The sequence below is a fragment of the Microplitis demolitor genome, chromosome 7 (assembly GCF_026212275.2).
Source record: "Microplitis demolitor isolate Queensland-Clemson2020A chromosome 7, iyMicDemo2.1a, whole genome shotgun sequence".
NCBI lineage: Eukaryota > Metazoa > Arthropoda > Insecta > Hymenoptera > Braconidae > Microplitis > Microplitis demolitor.
The window spans coordinates 20,356,076-20,379,110 of NC_068551.1; the positions used below are offsets into that span (position 1 = coordinate 20,356,076).

Sequence of the window (23,035 nt, forward strand, 5' to 3'; positions counted from 1 at the left end):
AACAATTTTATTGAATTAAAACGAATCATCCATTGGATTTTAACATATAGAAATTTTTAATAATTTGGTATTCAAAATAATTTACTGCTAAATTTTAATTTTTGTAAAATACTTTTTTTTTTTTTGATTCATAAAAAATAAAACATTCGGTAATCAAAGAAAATAGTCAATAAAAAATTTTATCATAAGTATTTTAAAACAATAAATTCTTAGAAATCTTATTAAGTACTTTTATTAATTCACATGAGCATAAAGAATGTCTTTGTGTCACTAATGACAAAAAAAAATCTATACTTCAACATGTTAGAATATTTTTTATATTTTTATAAATCTTTTTTAACTATTATACAAATACTATGTTGTATAAGAAGTTGGCAGCTATTTATCAACTTATTGAACCTTTTTTATGCAGATAAAAACTCTTTCATTTTTTATGTACTTGCTAATAATTTTATTATGGAGGTGTGAACATATGTTAGAACACTGCATACATACGGAAAATATATCTCGACAAATATTTATTATTTATTGTGTGTATTATTCTGCTCTTTTGACAAACCAAGTGGCTTTTATATTTTCATTCATTTATTCGTGGACATGTACCGTCTACGAGCACTTAAATCTTTTGTAGTATACATACACATTTTTTTTGTTGAATGGAATTTTATTTGTAAGCCTTATTTACAATATATTTTTTATTTGTATAGAAACTGCTCAAATTATTGTTCACCTGTCGTAAATCCAATAGAGAATATATACATACATATATACTGTAATAAAACATTATTTATAAAATTTACTTAGAAAACAACTCAAATACATTGAAAAATCTTCATTCATAAATATATATAATATATGATACAAAAATAAGATTACCGATAAAAAATTGGAATCATAAATTTCTATTCTATTATTTAACATAAAAAATGTATTTAAAAACATTTTTTACTGATAGTCTATCAAAAATTTACAAAATTTTTTTGTCGCGGTTTTGTAAGATAGAAAAAGATGTCAATTTTAGAGTATTATAAATAATTTTTTTATTCTATACATAAAAAAGCTTATTAATTTTTTAAAATATTTTTAATAACTAATAAACCGAAAATTGAAAAAAAAAAAAAGAAAAATATCTATGATTTTATGAGCTCATGTGTTTAAGTTAAAGTAACTAATTTGTATGTGAAATAACAAAACAAGGTATAAAATATACCGTAAAAAACTGATGTAGAATTTTTCACGGGTATAAAATCGAAGAGCTGAGTACTTGAGACCGTAAAAAGAAAATATATATTTTTATTTTGTAAAGGTATTTTTATTTATTCAAGTATTCTAGAAGCATTCGGAGCAGTATCAGTATTTTCTATTGATATGTAGTGACACTGCGTGCGTGATCTTAGATATGTGAATTTTCTTTTACAGATAGTTACTTTGAATATCTATATATATATATATATAGACGATAAAACATAAAAAAGAACTTAAACCAGCATTATTATGTCTTCTACCTTTCTCACTCCGATATTTGAGTAATAAAATTAATGAAATTCCATCAACGTCATGTTAAGTCTTCGAATTTCAATCTTCAATAAATGATGCCAAGAATCGCGAAAAATTCTCGGCACATAGATCAAACTTCTTTTATATGTCCTTCACTTTATTCACGTGCTTTTATAGTTCATTTATTTTTTATCCGCAGTCTTTTTTGATCGAACCTCTTAACAGTTTTGCTGACCTTTTATTAAAAAAAAAAAAAAAAAAAAAAAAAAAAAAAAAAAATGAAGCAAAACTTTTTCCATTTTAACGAGTTATGTTTTTCATCATTCTCAAAGATAATTTAACGGTATTTTTATTGTTAATAAAAAAGATAATTCATGTTGAAAATTTTTAAATCGCATTGGACGATAAATATTCTTTCTGCATCGTTTTACGATCTGATTCCGGTGTGAACATAAAATCGATGCTTTCCTTATGATACCAATCGTTTTACGAAAATAAAGTAATCCTGACTGGCAGTATTCTTACTCTATACGTTTGTGTTCTATGGTTGTAATTTATTTTATCCAATAAAAGGTCGAAAAGAGAATTGGAAGCTGAGAAATTTCAAGAGAGTATTTGTTACTTTTTTGTATGTCTAAGTGGATTTATTTTTCTCTTTAAAAAGGAAAAAGTCGTTTTTATTGGTTTAGAATTGAGAGTAATTTTGTGAAAATCGGTCATTTTTCATTTTTTATATTAATTTGCAAGTTTAAAAAAAATTACCTTACAATTTATTACAGTTTGATGAATTTATTAAATTATTAAACAAATTTTAAAAAAAAGTTAATTAGCTACTGAATAAGACGTTTTGCTGTCAATCACACACAATGAGTTTTTTTTTTTTTTTTTTTTTTTTAATTAGAAGTTTGGTGAAAATAGAAGTGAATTTTTTTTTAAAAGAGGCAGAAAAAAATGTGGCAGAGATAAGACTCTTTAAAAGTTTTATGCGCGGTATCCGACCATCTCCTTAACGTAGGCACTTTACTCTCTCTGTACTCGTAAATTTACGGGATATAGAAAACTATAAGTGTGTGTCTATAGATGATACATGTATAGAGTGAGTAGAGATAGAAGTTCTATCAGGGCTCTTTCTTGACTTAGATTCTCTATCGTTGGTTCTGGCACAGCCTCAAGCTAAGACAGACATGCACTAATTTTGAAAGTACCAGGTGGGACTTGCTGAGGGGCGGTGATAGATTATGAACATTGCATTCTACATTGTGAGCATAAAACACAGCGTTGAATAAAAAGTATGACAGATATTTTGTCGTATTGTATAAAAGATGTGAACGAGTGTTTCTTGTAAAGAAAAAAAAAGTGTCTTAGCAAGACAAATAAAAAAAAGTAGAAAAAAGAAAGAAGGGAAGAATGGATTTAAGTGTGAGAGAAGCTCGAAAAAGTCAGCTAAAAGTGAAGTGGAAGTGTGGAGTTGGACAGGAAATCGACAATCGAATAATAAACTTGACGTCAAGGAAAAATAATTTTTATCTGAGTTCTTTATTTCATTTATAATTTATTTATTTTCTTACAAATAATTTCAGCGAATGAAGGCCAATTATTTACAAGCTTTATCGAAATCAAGTGTAACTGAATCAATAAAAAAATATTTAAATAATTGGTTTAAATATTTGCGAATTTGACTCGCCAAATATTAAATTTTAATTGACATATGTTTTGAAGTAGAGTATTCATTCTTAATCACGCGTGAAAACATATTTTTTGTTTTGATAAAATTATCTGTTTACTTTGAATTAAAAAAAAAAAAAAAAATCAGGTGAAGGTGAATTTGACTGCTACCACACGAAGTGTTTTATCTCGTGTTACGTGCTTAATTTTTTGTGATCATAAATTTTGACACATGAGTTTAAATGTATGGAGAAAATTAAACCGAGATAATTTCCGACCAATGGCACATGTAGAGATTCAAATATCAACTCGTTTGATTAGAACGACATATGATTATTTTTTGCAATAAACGGATATTGACAGAACTAGAATGAAGTCAGAAACTAGACGTTTTCTGTTCTAGAAAAAAAACCACTATTTTCCGCCCGTTAAATCGCAGTAGCCTGAAATAAGCTCACATTTTTTAAGCAGATGGTACAAAAATATATTTATCGTAAATCTAGGTTAATTGTTACTATACAAAACTATGCAGTATGTTTTGATTAATAAAAAAAAATAACCGCCGTAATCGATAAGTCGAGAGTTAAAAAAAAATAAAGTTTATGTGTGTTCAATAAAATAATAAAACTATGTAGTTTACCCTACTTTTAAAAAAGCTAACCTGATATTGAAACCGTAGACTTATAAATAGTAAAATAAAAATAAAAAAATCAAGTATACAGTTATATATATTAAATATCAATTAATTCTATAGTTAGTATACATAAAAAAAAAATAATTTGCAATATTTTATTGCAATAAAATAAGAAAAATATATGAAAATGATGAAAAAGCGTTTTTAATCACTGGAGTTTCGTGATTTAAAATTGCTGAGAAATCGACAATTGTATAAGATTTCAGCACATTTATGTTCTTCGGGTTGAACGACCGGAAAAGAGATCGCTTAGTTTTATTACAAAGCACTCTTCTAAAGCGATCATTTTCTTTCTCTCCGTTTCACAAAAATGATGCTTTTACGACAGTACGATTATTTTTACACGAATTAAAAATGTTACCCATTAAAATAATTTTTTAAACTGGAAAGATGCATTATTGTAATATTTCTTATTTTTAATTAAAGCATGTAAGCGGCAGCTACATTTTTTTTACTAATCATATTAATTAACTAGTAAGTCCATAAGTATAAGAAACAACAAATATAGAAAAATTTTCATAACAAACTCAGAGAACAAAGAATAATTTGTAAATAAATGATTACTTGTTGAAAAAGTTAATTTTTGATAATTATCTTGCATATGTTTTTGTGTCAAGATTTTGCACAGAATTTCTTGTAGGGTGACAATTCTCACTTCTACAGATTTTCTCTAGCTCTTCTTGTAACATGATGTCCCGATTTTCTATAAATTCTTGTAAAGTGACAAGTCCTGATTGTTTATAAATTTTCAATATATTTGTTCGCAGGGTCCCGTGTAAACAAAATTTTAAAAAAAAGGTCAAAAAAAACGTTGACGATGTTGTATACTTCAAAACGTGACACAACGAGGAACTTTTTTTGAACGTTTTTTAAACTTTTGAAAATTCAAGAGAAAAATCAATAAATATCCTCATATTATTAAGATATGATAAAACGAAAAATTTTCAGAAATAGTTCAAAATTAATTTTTTCTGAACATATTTTTCACTGAAAATTGTTAATTTGTAGTATTCAGCCAATTGCTATTTTGTGTGTATTTTCAGTGTGTTTTAAAATTTTTTAAAAAAGGTTCGTCATTGTGTCACGTTTTAATGTTTAAAATAATCAACACTTTTTTCAAAATTTTTTTTACACGGGGTGCGAGTCCTGATTTTTTATTAAGAAAATTTTTTTTGTGTAAAATATGTATTCACTTGAAAAATTAAAATAATCAGCACTGTCATTAATTATCATTAAGTTTATTTGTCAATACTTATAATGATTGATTACTGTGAAAGCAAGTATATTTGATATTACTGTGATGTCATGTCGTAGTTCCTGTTCCGTATCTTACAAACATCCCCAATGTAAACCAACAATAAAATATCACAATTTAGCATTACTTGACATTGGGTACTTCCGTAGAAAATTCTTACATAAGAAAGAGCCATGACATATTTGCTATGAATACAAATAAAAAGTAAAGAAACATGAGTATCGCCAAATTCAAAGATTAAAAAACCTCTTGCACTTTAGTAGATCAAACAATTTCATTGTACGCTTTTGAGATTCTCCGCTTCTTTTTCTTTATTTTCTTTGATAAATATTAAGAAAAAAATATAAAATAAAATGAAACAAAAGTATAAAATACTCCATCGGTTGATTTCATTTTATGGCTGAGATATTTTTAAATTTTTGTCTGTCACCACACAATAACTCATTATCAGATTATTAATTTGGTTAAAGCTAATTTATTACAATTTGAAAGTATGTAAAATAAATTTATCCATACAAATAATTTCAGGAAAACAAATATATAAGTAAATACTAAGGGAAAAATATGATTATTTTTGTATAGCTTACTCGTTTATTTACCGAGTAAATAAACTCTACAAGGAATCTATACAAGTAAATAGACTATTTACATAAAGCGCTGCGTACAAGTTATATTTGAACAATTCGAGTTACCATATTACGTCAAACATAAAGATTATCGTCGTCTGTACAAAACTTTTTTATTTAAAAAAAAATCTGAGCTTATTAAAATAATTAATATTCATATTTAATATGAACATTTATTAGACCTTATTTTTTAGTCATAGAGTAAATAATGATACTGGTCTTTAATTAATGAAATAGTGACAATTTTAGTATTTAAACGAAGGATAAAAATATTGAGCGACGTAATATATTTTACATGGTTATAAATTAACATGCTTATGTAACATTTAAATTTAAATATTATATTCTAGACCGATATACTTACGCATAAAAACACTTCGCTAACGGTCTCAACTCTCGCCGCTTTTTTCAGTTTTCCACAGAGTTTTTTAAACCGCTTAAAACTTTAAGCCGCATGATGGGCGTTACCCCGTGTTGAGTTTTTTTAAGTATTCAGTTACGAAGAATATAAACTAAAATAATAAAGAAAAAAGTACGATAGCGAACAATGAAAAGTGGAAACAATGCTGTACGTTAACAAGTTTCTAGGACCCGTAGTTTATCATAAAAGGGTTTCAATCCTTTTATAATTAACTGTTTTTTAAAAATTTTTAATTAATACGTTGATTATAATTTTTCATATCATAAATTATTTAATACATTGAAAAAATTTTTTTACTTTTGTTAATTATTTAAATTTATCTCAAGCTATTTCATCGAAACTGATTTTTATCTGTTCCTTTATTGATATTAATATATATTTTATATTTTAACTTGACCAGATCACTGTTCGAAATAATTAACTCCCATTTAAAACCACTGTAGTAACTTTTCACACATTTTAAAGTGTTAATTTTTCCAAAGAACTGTTTATAGAATTAACACTCTTCAGTGTGTACAGTTTCTTCAATTCATTAATAAAAGTTACACAGAAAAAAAAATCTCGACTGAAAGTAAATATTCTTGGCTGAAGAAATTTTTTTTCAAAACCTCAATTTTTTCGGATGAAGTAAAAATTTCCTTCGACAAAGACGAATTTTCTTGGCTCAAGAAAACTTTTTTTTTTCGGTGCATTTAATATTCTTACAATTTAAAAAAATCGTAATATAGAAAATTTAAATAATTTACGCGGGAAAAATTATTTACATTTAAGAAAGTCTGTAATTAATATAAATTTATTTTTTTTTCATTATTAAAATTTTTTTTTTTTTTAAATAATTTTCAATTTTCATACTTTGATAATTTATTCTTCTTGGTTCGGTCTATGTAAATTTGAATAATTCAGAAATTAGATCTGTGCAGGTTTTTCGAATGTGCAATTTAGGTCCATGTATATTTGTAGATCGAAACTTTTTTTTTTTTTTAAGTATGTAACAAATATTGTAATTGTGGATGAGGATTCGTTTGTAAAATTTTTTTTAAAATATTCACGATCGAAGCAATAAATAATTTTTATTTTCTACAAAGGTTACAGTAAAAAATAAATTAAATATTCGCTCCACATGCAACCTATTTTATTTTCAATTTAACTCTATGATTACTCCGTATACGAAGTTATTTTAATCAAACTCTCGAGTTTGGAGTTGACGGACTGAAGGAATAAAAAATAAAGTTTTAAGTGAAATAAACTCGGAATTAACTCAGTTTTGTAAAATACTCGAAAAACAGATCAGGAATTATTTTTAAACTATTTTACAGTCGATTAATTTATATTTTTTAAATCTTTAAATATTTTACTAAATATAAACTGTGAGCTAAATACTTGGCACTGTAAAAAAACGGACTAATTGCAATTCTACATAATCGTCAATGCTACGTACTGGTAAATTACTTTCAAATAACATAATTTTTAAAAAATATGTAAACCAAATAACAAAATTACCATAAATCGAAATATAGAGAGCAGACTATCGTAATGTTTTTGTCTTTAATGAAAAAAAATAAAATGGCCTACAGTCAGTAAATGAGAATCAGAGTAAGGAATAAAAAAAATAATAGCCCCGAAAAAAAAAAAAAATAAAGCAATTAAAGTAATTAGACAAATGGATTCTGAATGAATAGGTTGATTAATTGCAGACGTTTTGTATTGTTACAGGAGGAAGCTGAATCGACGTAACGTTCCACGGCAGAATGGCCAGTTGGTCGTTGAGAGCTGTGCTCCTGTCCAGCGCTCTTATCCTCGTTCGTGGTAAGTCAAGAATTTAAAGCTCAAATCGGATATCGCTTCTTACAATTTCACCAAGTGCCTCTCGGAAACTTTTTATCACTGATCCGTATCTATGGAAACGTTAAAGGAAACTGTAACTACTTTAAAATAAACTTTAGAATATGTTCCACTACTTATAAATTTTCGGGATACAAAGATCGATCTTTTTTTAAATATTTTACATTTTTTATTCCCGATGATATTTTTTTTTAATTTTTATTTTTCATGAGAGTGAACATCTCAAGAGTCAATGTCGCAGTTTCCTTTATGTGATTATATAATAAATTTAAATTTGCTCATTTAAAGTGATTAATTTGTGAAAGAATGTAAAGTAGAAGATCTAATACCCGATCAGGTAACTAGTACCCGATCACTCCATGTATTTGTATACCTATATTTAGTAAATATAGATATTAAAATACATGAGTGATCGAGTACTAGTTCCCTGATCGGGTACTGGGTCTCTTATCTTATTTAGAAAATTTATCTATCGTTCATATAAAATCTCAATTTTCTTGATCCTCTTGATCCATACCGTCCATCGTACGGTATTACACCGATTTAATATAGTGGAAACCTAAAACATGCAAACTTTTTCAATGACAATTTATAGATAAATTGAGAAAAATATAGATAGCCCGAACTGGGATTCTAATGTTTATTAGCCTGCATGTCGAATCTCAGCTGTGATAGATAATCTGTTTGCAAATTGAGAAAACCCGTGATTATTGCTTCTAAAAATATGTAGTTTCAAGGGGTTGTGATATTTGATATCATAAAAAAATTAACTCCTCTAAACTACGTGTACTAGAATGAAACCTACTAATTACGTAATGGAAACTCTATTTGCATAATAATTCAATCAATAATTCTGATTTTAAAAGTAATTGGGAATTATATAAACAGTAATTAAAATAAATAGTAAATTTGAGTAATCAATAGTGACTTTTTATATTTCTATTAATTTCTGATATTTAAACGAAATAACATTCTACTGAATAATTTAATTTCGAAATCCATTAATTGAAATCATTAATCATCCATACACAATTTCAACTGGATTTCCCAATTAAAATTTTGCAATTTACGTAATTAAAGTTTGACTTTAATTAATGCGACTATTGCTAGACCGTAAAGCAAATTAGCTAAGCTTTAAATGACATCAGTATTAGTGGATGTATATTTATTTATTAAAGATAAATTATACAGAGGAAATAGTCTGTGTGTAACTAATAGGTATTATTTTATCAATCCTCTTCGATTTCCGCGCTCTCATCATCGAACCTTTCTGCCAGCTATTATATATACATAAAGATCCTCTTGGTACTCGTAGTTCATTCCCTCTTGGCAATCTCACGCGCCATTTACTAAACTTTATAAAAGCCGTTTGCTTACTTCACAACCTTGAGGAAACGTTTTCCCACCTGGCTTATTCTTATTCAAGCTGCTGTAGAATATAAAAAAAAAATTTATATATATATATATATATATATATATATAAAGCTTAAAAAGAAGAATAGAAAATTAGGACTGCACATTATTGCGCGAGAAACTCTTTATGAAAATTTTATTCGCTTTACTTATACGACCAGACGTACCCAGGGGATTTGATACCCTCATTTTGTATTTTATAAAAGAACGTTATATAATGAGGTCTTCTTCATCGCCTACTGGTTTCATCATACTTTTTTTTATTATTTATGCTGTACAAATAATTTTAAAAAATTTATAATTAATGAAATCAATGGAATTTTTTAAATTATTACCATTTATATGCGCGAAAATAGAGGGAAAAATAAAAAACCTTTTTTTGTATTTTTTAAATAAATAATTGAGGCTCTCTTTTTCAAAATAAAAACTTTGGAAATTTTGGACACAGCATGAAAAAAAAGCCGACTGAGGGAATTCTTACACTGTCAAAAATTGGGAGTGAATTCTGAGTGATTATAAATTTTAATTCACTCCGAATTCTTTATCAGTGTGAAAATTATTAGGAATTCATATATAATTCATTTTATACCATTACATAACATCGTTTTATAGAGTGGCTGCGACTAGTAAAAAACAGACGGATTGTAACATTAAATTCTGTTTTTTTTTTCTTTGGCACGAAACAATGTACTCATCGTGGATTAATTACTTAAAAGCAGTTACAACAAAGACCATAATCCTTTTCATCTTGAATGTTGGATAATATTTTTAATTGTTCTCATTAGAAGTGATACTAGTATTTTACTGCTACTCAACACTTTATTATCATAGTAAATAATATAATCAATTTCCTACTGCCAAATGATTTAAAAATTAAATGCGGCAATAAAATGGGTAATTACATCTGATATTTAAATTACAATACGCGTAGTAATCATGAAAAGTTGTTGTTAAAATTTATTATTTTAAAATGTTCGTCATGTGGTCATGTACATAAATAAATAGAGTGTATGGATAAAAATGAATATTCATCAAGCTTAAACATTTTTTTTGTCTTCATGAATATAGAAAAAAAAATAATTAAAATTATTATAAAATATTTATTTGTTTTTAAAAAATTTGAATAATTGAATTATTCCACTAAAAATATAATTTATAAAAATCGTGCAATCAAGTATGCAAATATTATTTTTTATTATATTTGAATATTCAGTAATTTAGCCGTTCTGGAATTCAAATTTTCATGGTACATTAATTTATTGGACAGTGAGCCGTATGATGCTCGGTAGGAAGTTCAAAATTTCAAACTCGGACAATGTTCTCCCTCTTTTTCTCTCTCCCTCTCTCTCCCTCTCTATGGATATGAGTGATAAAATTCGCGTGGATGTTGACCAGACGAGTATCCGGGGAATAGAACTTTATAAAGTTTTAACACAAATGAGATATTTTACGCGCTATTTATTCCAACCCAAGTCAAGTATCACGTGACAATATGTCATAGCACTTTACTATCATCAATTTCAGTTATCTCCTGCTATATTTTGTGTTCGAAAAGTTTTTAATTATTAAAATGTTACTCTTTAAAAACGAAACTATTTGTTACTCATTTTTTAAAATATTTGTAAATGCGCCATAAACTAAGAAAAATATATATATGCCATAAATAATATTCTCATATAATTTTGTAGAATCTATCAGTTTAATATTTTAACAATAAATTCAGATTTATTTACTATCCAATAATTTTCCACTAGGTCATGTATTTTAAATTACCGTCTAAAGTGATTTGTAGCCAGTATATGGGTTATATATTTTCAATATAAATTTTTTATAACCACCATTCGCATACATAATATTTAAATTATTTGAAATGATTTAAGGATTTACGAAATTTCTTTTTTTTTTTCTAAAGCGATTAATTAAAAATTAAAAAAAATTAATGCTCACATCTGTTTGAAAGTGATAACTTAAAAAAAAAAATGTAAACTAGTTGGTACGATCTCACGATAAGACGAGGTGGTAAGGAAATAACGTACCCGTGAGACTGATTCCTCTTGCTAGTGGTACCTTTGAGACACATAAGAGAGAAAGGAATAGCACGAGCTAACCTATAAAATATAAAGTGAGACACACTCGCACACATACATTTATAAAGATTTATATACATATAGAAAGATACAAAGACAGTAAAAATAAAAGAAAGTAGGGTGTAATGTGAGTCGACGATGGGGAGCTTTCAGTTACTTGGGTAGTTTCTTTAAGATGCGAATCGGGGCGCACTTGTTGCGCGGCAAGACGAAGTAGGTTGGGCGTACCGGATAAATCCAATGGTAAGAGTGAGTGTACGGATGAGGATGAGAATATAGGGATAGTAGAAAAGGAGATTGACGGAAGAAAAAAAAGGGATGCGGAAAAACGTTCTATTCGTAGAAAAGGTGAGAAAAACACTACTACCGTAAAAAGGGAGATCAATCGTATAAAAGGGCGATAGGGAATGCAGGCAATAGAATTGATTCTCTTTTACAGGCTTTTTTTATCTCCTATAAAATGTTACTTTTTGACCAAACAGCTTTTCTTTTATTTACTATTTATTGCTTTACGAATCCCCCGTAATATATGACTTGTTAAAGAAAAAGAAAATTAAACTTTTTTTTATCTTTTGATATAAATAAATAATTTACTTTTTTTATATATTATTATATATATATATAAAAAGTGACTTTTATCATCCAAATCAAATTCAATAACTCAATATGTGCAAAAACGTACACGGTAAATGAAATATGTACGCTAAATGTCAGAAAGTAGAATAAAAATGATTGAGTCAGCCGTGCAATAGTTTCAGACTGACATAAACAGAGAGTTTATGTATCGTTAAACAAATTTTATTTTTTTTTTAGTGTCTTTTTTTTAAATACTCTAAAGTCGTGAATGATAAATAATAAAACAACTGAGTATACGTTTTTTGTCGAGCTTTATAACGCGAAATTAAAATACGTAAAGTAAACAACAAACTCTTATAAATTTTCCATTAACTACTTAAATTCCACTCTTTAACTCTAGTTTAAACTACTTTAGTAAACTGTATTCTGTGGAGCTAAACTCTTCACAAGTTTTTTGTACACGTTCCAATAATCCATGTTTTTTTTTTTTATTTCGTCATTATTATTTATTAAATTAATTTATATATTTCATGATTATTTAGGTGAGTTTATGATAGATGACAGATCTCTATCTCACATTTTCACTGAGAGCTTGGTATTTCCCAAAATACTTAATCGATTATTGTAAAATTTATAACTAAAATAGAACACATTTATTCAAACGTAGAAATTGCATTTTTCTAAAATTTATGTCGAGGTTTATTTCGCGTAATAAAAAAAAAAAACATTTCAAAAATTATACCTTAGGTATTAAAGTAAATTTTATAATCAATAGATTCTGAATCTTTTTTTTTTTGACCCATTCTTATTAACTTGATTAATCAAATAATTCAGTAAAAGACATTTATAAAAGTATGACCCTTTCTCTTTAATTTTTGAAACTAAAAGCCCAAATCAAAAAAAATTGATGATAATTATTATCTATATCTTTGATAAAAATTATTTAGCATGAAATAGGCTATAGAGTTTAAAAAAAAAAAAAAAAAAAAAAAAAAAATGAGACAGAATTTTAAAATTTGTGTATTAAAAAAAAAAAATTAATTGAACAGAGAGATGATAAAACATTTAACTACGTATTATGTGACAAATAATGATAGCATATAATTATCTAGCGTAACAAGAGGTTAAATAAAGTAAATTCATAACTCGTTTTAAAAAAAAGTTTTGCAATTATTACGGACACACTTGGATTCTATCAACTCACATTTAATGACTTGTTTTATTTTCAGTGTAAATATTTATTTTAAAAAATTTCATAAATACTCAGTCGTATTATTGCATCTAAGTACAAAATACATTAAAGTGAATTTCATAATATAAAAAAATATATTTTTTGGTCCTCATGCAGCCTATCAGTCTCGCATATAAAATGTTGCGTCTGGTGGTGCATAGCTAACGTGTCTCGTTAAGTGCAGTACGTGGCTATTCCAAATTAGGACGCCCTCAGGCCTGCGCACGCTCGTCACACCGGAAATCTGTCGTACCACTGGCACATTATTGATTTTGAGATTATCGCTATCTGCGTGCTCTACATATTAAACAGAACATTGTCATTCTCATCCATACATCTCACTTAGTTTTAGTTTAACACTTAATAAATGACCGACTACATATATATATATATAATATAGTATATAACAATTTCACGTATGTACTGTACTCAGGTATAAATTTTCCGGTGAAACATTTAATTTTACATGTTTTCCCTATGAGGAGAATGCGATTACAATAATATATAAGATTACAGTAATGATTTATGTCGGGTTGCTGCTTTAAGTAAATTCAGCCTGAAATTCATGTCAGAAAATTTAATTTTATTTATAATTTCGGGATATTAGTTAGTTGGTCTGTTAGTAAACTCGTGTTATCAGATGTAATTATGATAAAATTCGATCGATAAAATACCATTATCATTACCCGAGAAAAATAATTGAGATCTACGGAGACCTCCCACATTCTATTGAGATCTACGTAGACATTATTATTTCATTATTAAGATTAATGGAAATCTACGTAGATTTATATCAGAGAGGGAAAATTATCAAAGCGTGAAAGTTCCAAATTTTAATTTTAAATGAGATCTAAAATCTATGATTCGAAAAATGGCGTCTGTTGGTTAATTAGATCTTGTATGATCTTAATAATTCATTTTTCAAAAAAACGGAACCGTAGAAAATATTAATGATGACAGCAATATTGATTGGTTATTAATATGAACTGATAATGAACGAATTTTCAGTATCAATTTTTATAATTTATTCTGTTTAATCGTCAAAGAGTAGTAATAATTAATTAATATATTATTGGACATTTTACGTGTCGTAAATTTATATCATTAAAATCAGATTAAAGTTACGTGCATTAAAAACATTATCTGGTTCGCTGTCCTGATAATTTGTTTTAACGGTCCAGAGTTTATGATTAAATATATATATATTTCAAAAAGTGTAGAGTTGTGATGCTAAATTAACGCATAATTTTTAAATAGTCAACATGAACATTATTGTTAGGAAAATTTTAATTGTTTAGCCAAAAAAATATTACCAGTAAAACTTGAAGAAAATTTTTAACTTTAATTTTATTAAAAAAAGAATTTATCCATTTTCGATTTTTTATTATTTTACTGTAATGTCATTAAGTATAATGGTCTACGACAAAATTCCATTAATTGTTTTTTCCTAAAATAAGGTTAAAGAAAAAAAAAATTCTAAAAGTTTACGGTGAAATAGACACTAACGATTTTCACAGCTCAACGGTAAATTAGCAGTTTTTTTTTATTTAATTAAAATAAAACTGAGGTTAAAAAAAGCAAATGATTTTTTCCATTATTTAATTTATTTTTTCCGTTAAAGTTACGAGTAGAACTGCGGTGTGTTGTAAAGGGTTATGAATAAGATTATATGAGATTTTGTGGATAGTTTAAGGTGTAAAAGGGGGTTAAATTATTTTGGAGAATTTAACTACTAACCGCTTTCAAGAAAAGGGAATGAGGTCATTTCAATTGCAAAGCGCGCCGCAGAGAACCAGCTGTGTTGTGGTATTAGAACAAATTTGACGTAAATGGTAATCCCCTTAGTCATTGCTTGCACAATTTAATCATCAATTAAGTTTCAATTATTTTTTCTTATCTTCACTACTCTCTAAAAATGAATTAGTGCAATTTACTTCGAATTAGTGAATATTCACTGAAAACCAGCTATAAATAAACCTCTGATTAAATTAGTAGTATACTTATAGCTGTAGAAATAGTGGCCATCCACTGATTCAGAGTGAATTTCACTAATTCATTTTTAGAGGGTAAGAATATTTTAATTTATTATGTATTCAAATACTTGCGTCATTTAATGGTGCCATCAACTAAAATTTACGCGGGAAAAAACGACGTCGGCTTCTTTTTATAATTATGAATTATAGATTCATTTTATCAGACGATTGAAGTTACATTTTTATACATCAATCCATCAAAAATCAAAATTTATGTTAAATAAATTAAGCAGTCCATTATATCAGGAATTAAATAACAATTATATCCGTATAATTTAATCCTGTACTGAAACATAATAATTGAAAATCTCTCGTCGTAACGAATGTATGTAAAATATACGAAGTGTATTTTTAAGCAATATTGATTTTAAAAAACTCTTGACGTCATACTAGTATTTTATTCAAAGGCTTTTATCTACATGAAAAAAGTGCTTGCAGCTTTACGAGCTCAAAAATAAAAAATTAAAATAATATTATTAAATCATTGTTTTTAGTATTATTATTGTTAATTTAATATTTTTTATTGGTAGTAAATTCTTTAATAAGACTTTGTAAAAAAAAGCTTGATAAAATATGAAAAGACAAAGAGTGTGAGTGACATGAAAGAAGTAGACAGGAGTCAGATACGAAATGGGCAACGAGTCGATTCGAAGTGACGTCCGCGGCGATGACCCATTTCCTCCTGGGACACAGTAAAAATAAACGAATTCACGACATAGCTTGGTCGTTTCAACTAACGGGAATGCGTGAAGAAGCAAGGATACAACGGGTGAACAGATAGAATGGCAGGGAACTAAAAAAAAAAAAAATTTATATATATATGTATATTTAAAAAAGAAAAAACTTCCGTAAAAAGGAATGCATTTTAGTGTTCGGGACATTTAACGTTTGCATACTGGGATGGGGTTCAGATGCGCGCGCAGATGAACAACCAAAGGACAATAGAAAAAGGTAGAAAATAAAATAAAATCGTGAGACTGTGGATAAAAAAAAAATGGGCGTCCAGAATGTGCGAACGGGGAGGCGTTCCGTGTAGAAAAGGAAGACACCCCGTGGACTATTCAACATTTACTGAAGGGGTAGAGAAACACCTGACCCAGCACTGCTTTATGTTACTTTTTTTTCTTTTGTTTTACTTTTTTTTTTATTTTAATTTTCTTTCTTTTTTTTCCTCAACTTACACACGGACACGAGAGTACCAAGAAAACTTGGAGTTACTCTCACGTACCGTCAATCTCCGTGAAACCTCAACCGATTTTCAAAAGAAAGTGGAAAGAATCTATTCAGTATTGTTCATTGCTTCATGTAATATGTATGTGTGTGCACGTATATGCGTGTGTGTTTATCAGCAAGAGCGTACAAATGTATATGTACATATGCTTCTATATATTTAGGTTACTCACGTTTCTGAAATAACTCACCTGAGTATTAGACCGTAATTTTTTTTTTTTAGATTAACTATATAATAAAATTTATTTCCTCAATTCAGGTATGTTTTATTTAGTACCTACTTCAGTGATAAAAAAAAACGTTCGTATTTTTTTTTAAACTGAAATTATTTTATCTGTACTAAAAAAAAAACATCTGCTAAATGAAATTCAATTACTCACTTTTTAAATAATTTTATATTTATAAGTGAGTTTTACATTAATTTGACTCCGGTGTTTTATTATTAAATTCAATAGCGAAAACCACAAACTGTTTTCGTATTAAAAAAATAAAAAAATAATAAATATTGAGCTCAAAAGAATTTATCAACCGTTTTATAGACATGGAATTTTTCACTAACGAGTTTTGAGTCTTTTGCGATGAAAGCGAAAAAAAGTTTTAAACTTTCCGTAACTGGATGATCTCGTTTATTCAAACTTTAAATCGTTGGGTCGATAACCATACGCCCTTTGATATGGAAATTTTGAAAAAGGATCGAGCTTCTATGAAAATATATATATATATATATATATATATATATATATATATATATATATATATATATATATATATATATCAAAAAATCAAATGTCCTCAAGCTTTCCTTGAGTTTTCTCATGTAAATACACCGAGTACGAGTTGTGAATAATGGTAATAAAAAAAAAAAAAAATATGTAGCAGAAATGAATAGTAAATAAGTGCGGTAAACGACCGAACAATTGATTCAGTGCAATGAAGGAAAAATCCAAATACAAAGTAAAGTAAGAAAACAAAAAAGTACTAAAAAAACGTACAAGTCTGGGATCGTGCTTTGTTTGGAATTCTTATGCATTCAACCAACTCGACAACACTCGAGACATCATTGATAGATTCAAGAAGTTGCAAAGTTTCGATTCTTACTTATATTTATTTTCAGTTTTTATTATTATTTATTATTCATTTATTCAAATATTTGTCTGTTTATTTTTTGATTTAAAAAAAAAAACGTAGACTTTTTTATTAACAGACAAAGAAAATAATTAACCGTCGAAATTTTTATTAAATAATAGAAACCGACACGTAAAACGATTTAACCACCAGGTTTTAATTTTTTTTTCTGTTAGCTATTTCATTCGCACAGACTTTATATCCGAGTCTTACTTTTTATGCAAGAGGGTCGTACGATACAGAAGTACTTTATGTAATTAGTCTGTTTACCGCACAATGATTTTCAATGTGTCAGACTGTTTTTATGTTTACTGAGTTTAAAAAATTTCTCTTTTTTTTTTTTTTTTTATAAATAAAACGTATTTAATTAAACATTTAAACTAGATTCTATTAGAGAGTACACTTGAACAGTTTTCAGTTGCATTCAAACACTAAAATTTAGATTCGTCATTAAGCTAAAGATCATTTTTTTTTTCTACTAAAATTAAAATCAAAGCACAAAGTCAAATAGAGTTTACGAATATTAAAAATTTTTCATATCATAAACTTACTTTACTTTCAACAACGTTCCTACTTTGATGTCTTACATCAAACATATCGCTCAATTAATTTCGGGAGCCCAATTCAGACAAAATAAAACTACCTCTCGGGATTTCATGGAATTAAAATGTAATGATAAATTTATACCTTAAGAATTAACGAAATAGGGTGTGATAATTTGTCATATATATCAGTAGCATAATATCAAATATATGAACACATAGTAATTTACTAAATATGGGCTTGTACTGACATGAATTTACTAATAGACTTGGGGAAACTCAGCGATGCATTTTCGTCAGTATGTACACAAAATGTGCACTCATGCTTTGCATCTGCATGACGTATCTGAATACAAACGCTGATGCGAATGTATAATTGAAGTAAAACTAAATTCAATAATAGAAAATATTTAGATCGGGTGCTGTAAATAATTTTATTAAAATCAATCTATATTTATTAACGATATTCCTTTTAATTCAATAAATTATCTATTTGCTCCATTGATTATAAAAATTGACTATTCAAAAATTTATTGATCATTTTTACGTTAAAAATAGTTATTTGAAATTACGGCTTATTAATTTTAAATAAAATTACTTGGAGTAAAGAAAATAATTTTGATAATTTTATGAGTTTTATGAAAAATTTATTTTTAAAAAAATTATCAATAGTCATTAGTTCTTTTACAAGTACGATAATCGTCTTTTTCATTTGCTATAATTTTTTTTTAACCGTTTAACATTCATTCGGGACGTTGATTATTCAATAGCCGAAGATCAAAACTTTGTCGTGGGAAAATGGTTGGATGAGAAAGTACGAAAGAGAAAGAAAGGAAAAAGATAGAAAATAGATAGAGAGAGAAAAAAGTGAAACGGTCACAAGCTCAATTAGCGAGTTCGAGAGTGCACAAAGACTGCCATGACAGACACTAGTGAACGTAGTAGTAGAAGTAGTAGTATAGTTGTCTACTGATGTTGAACTGTATGATGAGAAAATTGAACCATACTCAATTTAGATGAGTTTGTATAAAAGACAAGAATTGTGTGTAAACAACATACTTTTAACTTTTGTACGGAGCGTGAAATTTGTTTAGTATTAGTTTCGATGCACTGTCATGTCAATTTCAAATTTTCCAATACACTTGTTTTGACAGTTTTATTCGTAATATTTGAGTTATTTCCGATAGTAAAATCAATAACATGTAACGAATAAAATTAGACGAAAAATTACAAGTATAGAGACCCGATCGTAAGAAAATTTTATTTGACAGGTTAAGTAGATTGAAAAAGTATTCTATTTACATATGATTAAGATATTGGGATGCTTTTTATTTTATTTTATTTTATACAATAACACACAGTTAAGTTGAGTAGGTCAAAAATTTTGTTAGATTTCCCCAAAGCTAAAAGGAAGGGCGGACAAGAATTTTTATTTTTGAAAGTGGTCTCAATGGCCATTTATGACTCTTATCATTTTTGCATGATTTCGAGTGTCCCGTAATTTTTTCAAAATTTTTCACTGATTTCAGTTTTTATAATCATTTTTTAAATTTAAATCTGTTTTTTTTCTACAGGCCATTTTGTTATCGTTAAAGCTTATTGTTTATAGAATTGAAGGTAAAGTTAAGCTTTAAAACTAAAAATCAAAATTAAATATAGTAATCATAGATAAATTCGATATCGTCATGAACATCGGACATGCGTCATAAGTCCATTCGTTACATATTTGGCACTGAGTCTACTATTCAGTGAACTCGATGTATAGTTGGCTACAAAAAATACAGACCGTGTCTTCTTCGCCAAATTAGATTTTCAAAAAGTAATTTATCTTCAATAATTTTTTTTTTAAACGTCTTTATTTACTAATTGTATCGAAATAGCATTTTTCATTTAAAGTAGATAAAAAAAATTCTCTTATATTTTTTCAAAATAAAAAAAAATGTGTTTTTTTAAATTTCTTAGGGTCGGTCCGTTTTATCCGACCAGAGAAACAAAATTTTTGACGGCAACTATAAATAATGTTTAAATCTAAGAAAATTCTCATATCAGTGGTACCGTTTTGCCCGCCTTTCCCTATATGTATATAATTCGAAATAATAGACTCAAATAATTCAAAATATATTACGATCCCGTCATAGAATTTGGAATTAATTAATTTTGTCAGTAATATTTTACAATTAATAACAGTAATGATAATTAATAAAGCGTCGAGTCTGATATAACTCTGAGTATGTTGGTTTTAGTTATCATATTCGCTGGTAAATTCCATTGTACTGCAACAATGCGGCTGCGACAGCATACCGAGACTTTTGGAGACACATCGATTTAGCATAGCCCGACTCCACTCATGTTGAGCACTAAGTTTTGCTGACTCGTTCTTGCATTGAGGGATAAAACGCGTTTTATAACACAAAGAGTAATGCTATAATAAAAAAAAAAAAAAAGTGAATAAAGAGAATGAAGTAACTGTGGATTAGGTTGCTCTGGCGTGTATTAAGTGTGTAGGGCGTCGCCTGTTTGCTTGTTCATCAGCTAGTCGATAATTAACACATTCATCAGTTTTACTACGTAATTTATGATAATCCTCGATAAAATTATGCTACCATCATTATTCTGCATAAATTAATCACCTTAAGTCACTATAAAAATATCATCTTAAAAATTAATAATTTTCTAACTAATTAATTAGAAAGAAAAAAATTTTTTTTCATCAAAGAGAGTTTTTTTTTATCAAAGAGATGTTTGTATTTTTTTTTAATCGTCTGTTATATTAATGAAGTTGGAAAAATTTTAATTGATTTTAATTAAATATTTCCGATTTACAAACCTTTGTCTCAAAGGTCAATGTATAGATTTTTTTTTTTTTTTAATTTTAAAACAAAGAAACCCATACCCTAAGTTATCCGGAATAATTTATACGTTCAGGGGGTGCTATAAAGCAGACGTAGAGAGACAGGAAAGAAAGAGAGAGAAATTGAGATTAAGTAAAAGGGAAAGAGAAAGGAAAAGGGTGAGAGAGATGTAGTGTAAGTGGTAATGTCGGTGGATGTTGGTACTTCGATCGTCGACCCCCTTACCTCTCTCAACACATTTCACGCCGTTCCGGTGAATTTAATTCGCTTGACATTTCGCGGTAGGATTACTCGCACTTTAAGTTTAGTTTTAGAGCTCTACACTCTGCTCAACCAACAACTGAAAAGATTTTAAACGATCTATACTCAAATCTATACTTAATATACTTATTTCCTTTTTTATATAAATATATAAATATGATTTAAGTGACAGATAATACGGCTTTCTAGAAAACGTAGATTTTAAATTCAGTTAATAAAATAGCATAAAAAATAAACATTATGCTCGATTGAGTGAGCAAGAGAAAAAAAATTAAAAGTAAATATAGAATCGAAATATATGTATAGATTGGGGTAAGAGGATAAGTTAAGGGTTGACTAAACTATGGTTTAATTGGGCGCAAAATAATTTCCGATGCAATGAGCAAATGTGGCCGTAGAGTAATCACCGTAAAAGCATGTTCTAAAGAACGCCCTCTTCTATATCGTCAAACCACCCCCATTTTATCTTTCACAGTCTGTTCTTCAGTAACTTGACGGATTTTTTTATTTTTTTCGTTCATTCTTTTTTTTTTTTTTTTTTTTTTTTTTTTCATTAATATATACGCACGAAGTACTACGTACATACATCATACATCATACATCTTGCAGCATACATTTGCATTTATATATTACGTATGTGCATTGAGACTGAAAACGTATGTAAGCGTATTGATTCAATTCATGACACTCGAATGTTATAAAAGACTTCCATATTCTTTCAATCAATGACAGTTTGTCTTTGATTTATATTATATTCTCTCAAGTGATCAGTAATTAGTTGATTCGAAATGAAAAAAGGTTGATGATACTCATCGGAATTTTGAATAAAAATATAAAAGGATTTATGAGTGGTCTAATGAAAAGCTTAAACAGAAATAAATATAATTAATATCATCATTATTTAATTTATTTATTAATGTCATTGGAAATTTTCTGATCATGAAAAAAAAAATTGCCGCTTAACATTTATTGAAATGTATGTTCACATGGATAGTTTTAATTGGCTTAATTGTTAACAGCCGAGAAATTAATTGACTATTATCTAATTATAGAAATCTAAAGTCCAACTAAGTGCAAGGAAGGGTGTCGTTTATAGTGTTAAATAGTGTCGTATTAAATTGTGTATTCACACTATTGAATTAAGTCTCAAGGATTTGCAGCTGGTGATACTTGTCACCTAAATTGTCTAGTATGTTTGACAATGTTAAAGAAAAAAACCGAATAGAGGTAATAAAAAAATATAGAAGGACACTCGTTAGTCTCTCTGTTCATTAACTCAAATCTCGGAGTGCGAAATATCGAGCGGTACCTCATATACTCACTCACTCACTCGCTCATTCATTCATTTACTCGCTCGTTCTAGTTACCATTAAAAAATAAAGAGAAATTCTAGCCTTTTGTTTAAAACTTCTTTTCTTTTAATCCATGCGCTTGAAATAAAAAATTTTAGTTTAATTAATTTTTTCATAATTCATTGTTATAAATATTAACGTTTCAATTAATTTTTATGAATTAATTAATGAGCATTTAAATTAGTTTAAAACAAAAAATAATAATAAGTTAATTATTCATAAAAATTATTCGATTCCATAAAAATTTTCTGCATGAAAAATAATTAGACCGCAAGAGTAGACAAAAAAAAAGAAAAATAAGCTAATAGATGAATAAATTAAACTAAACTTATT

General features: G+C 27.4%; 1 protein-coding gene across 2 annotated transcripts in view; it reads left to right on the forward strand.

The window, feature by feature from the left end:
• LOC103574346 (cell adhesion molecule Dscam2) overlaps positions 1-23,035 on the forward strand; it is a 173,196-nt gene that overhangs the window by 81,100 nt on the left and 69,061 nt on the right. For both annotated transcript variants that reach the window (XM_053740874.1, XM_014443333.2), the window contains exon 6: positions 7,872-7,964. In XM_053740874.1, coding sequence (XP_053596849.1) covers positions 7,907-7,964 — 58 coding nt within the window. In that variant the 5' untranslated portion in view covers positions 7,872-7,906. The remainder of the gene's footprint in view (positions 1-7,871; positions 7,965-23,035) is intronic.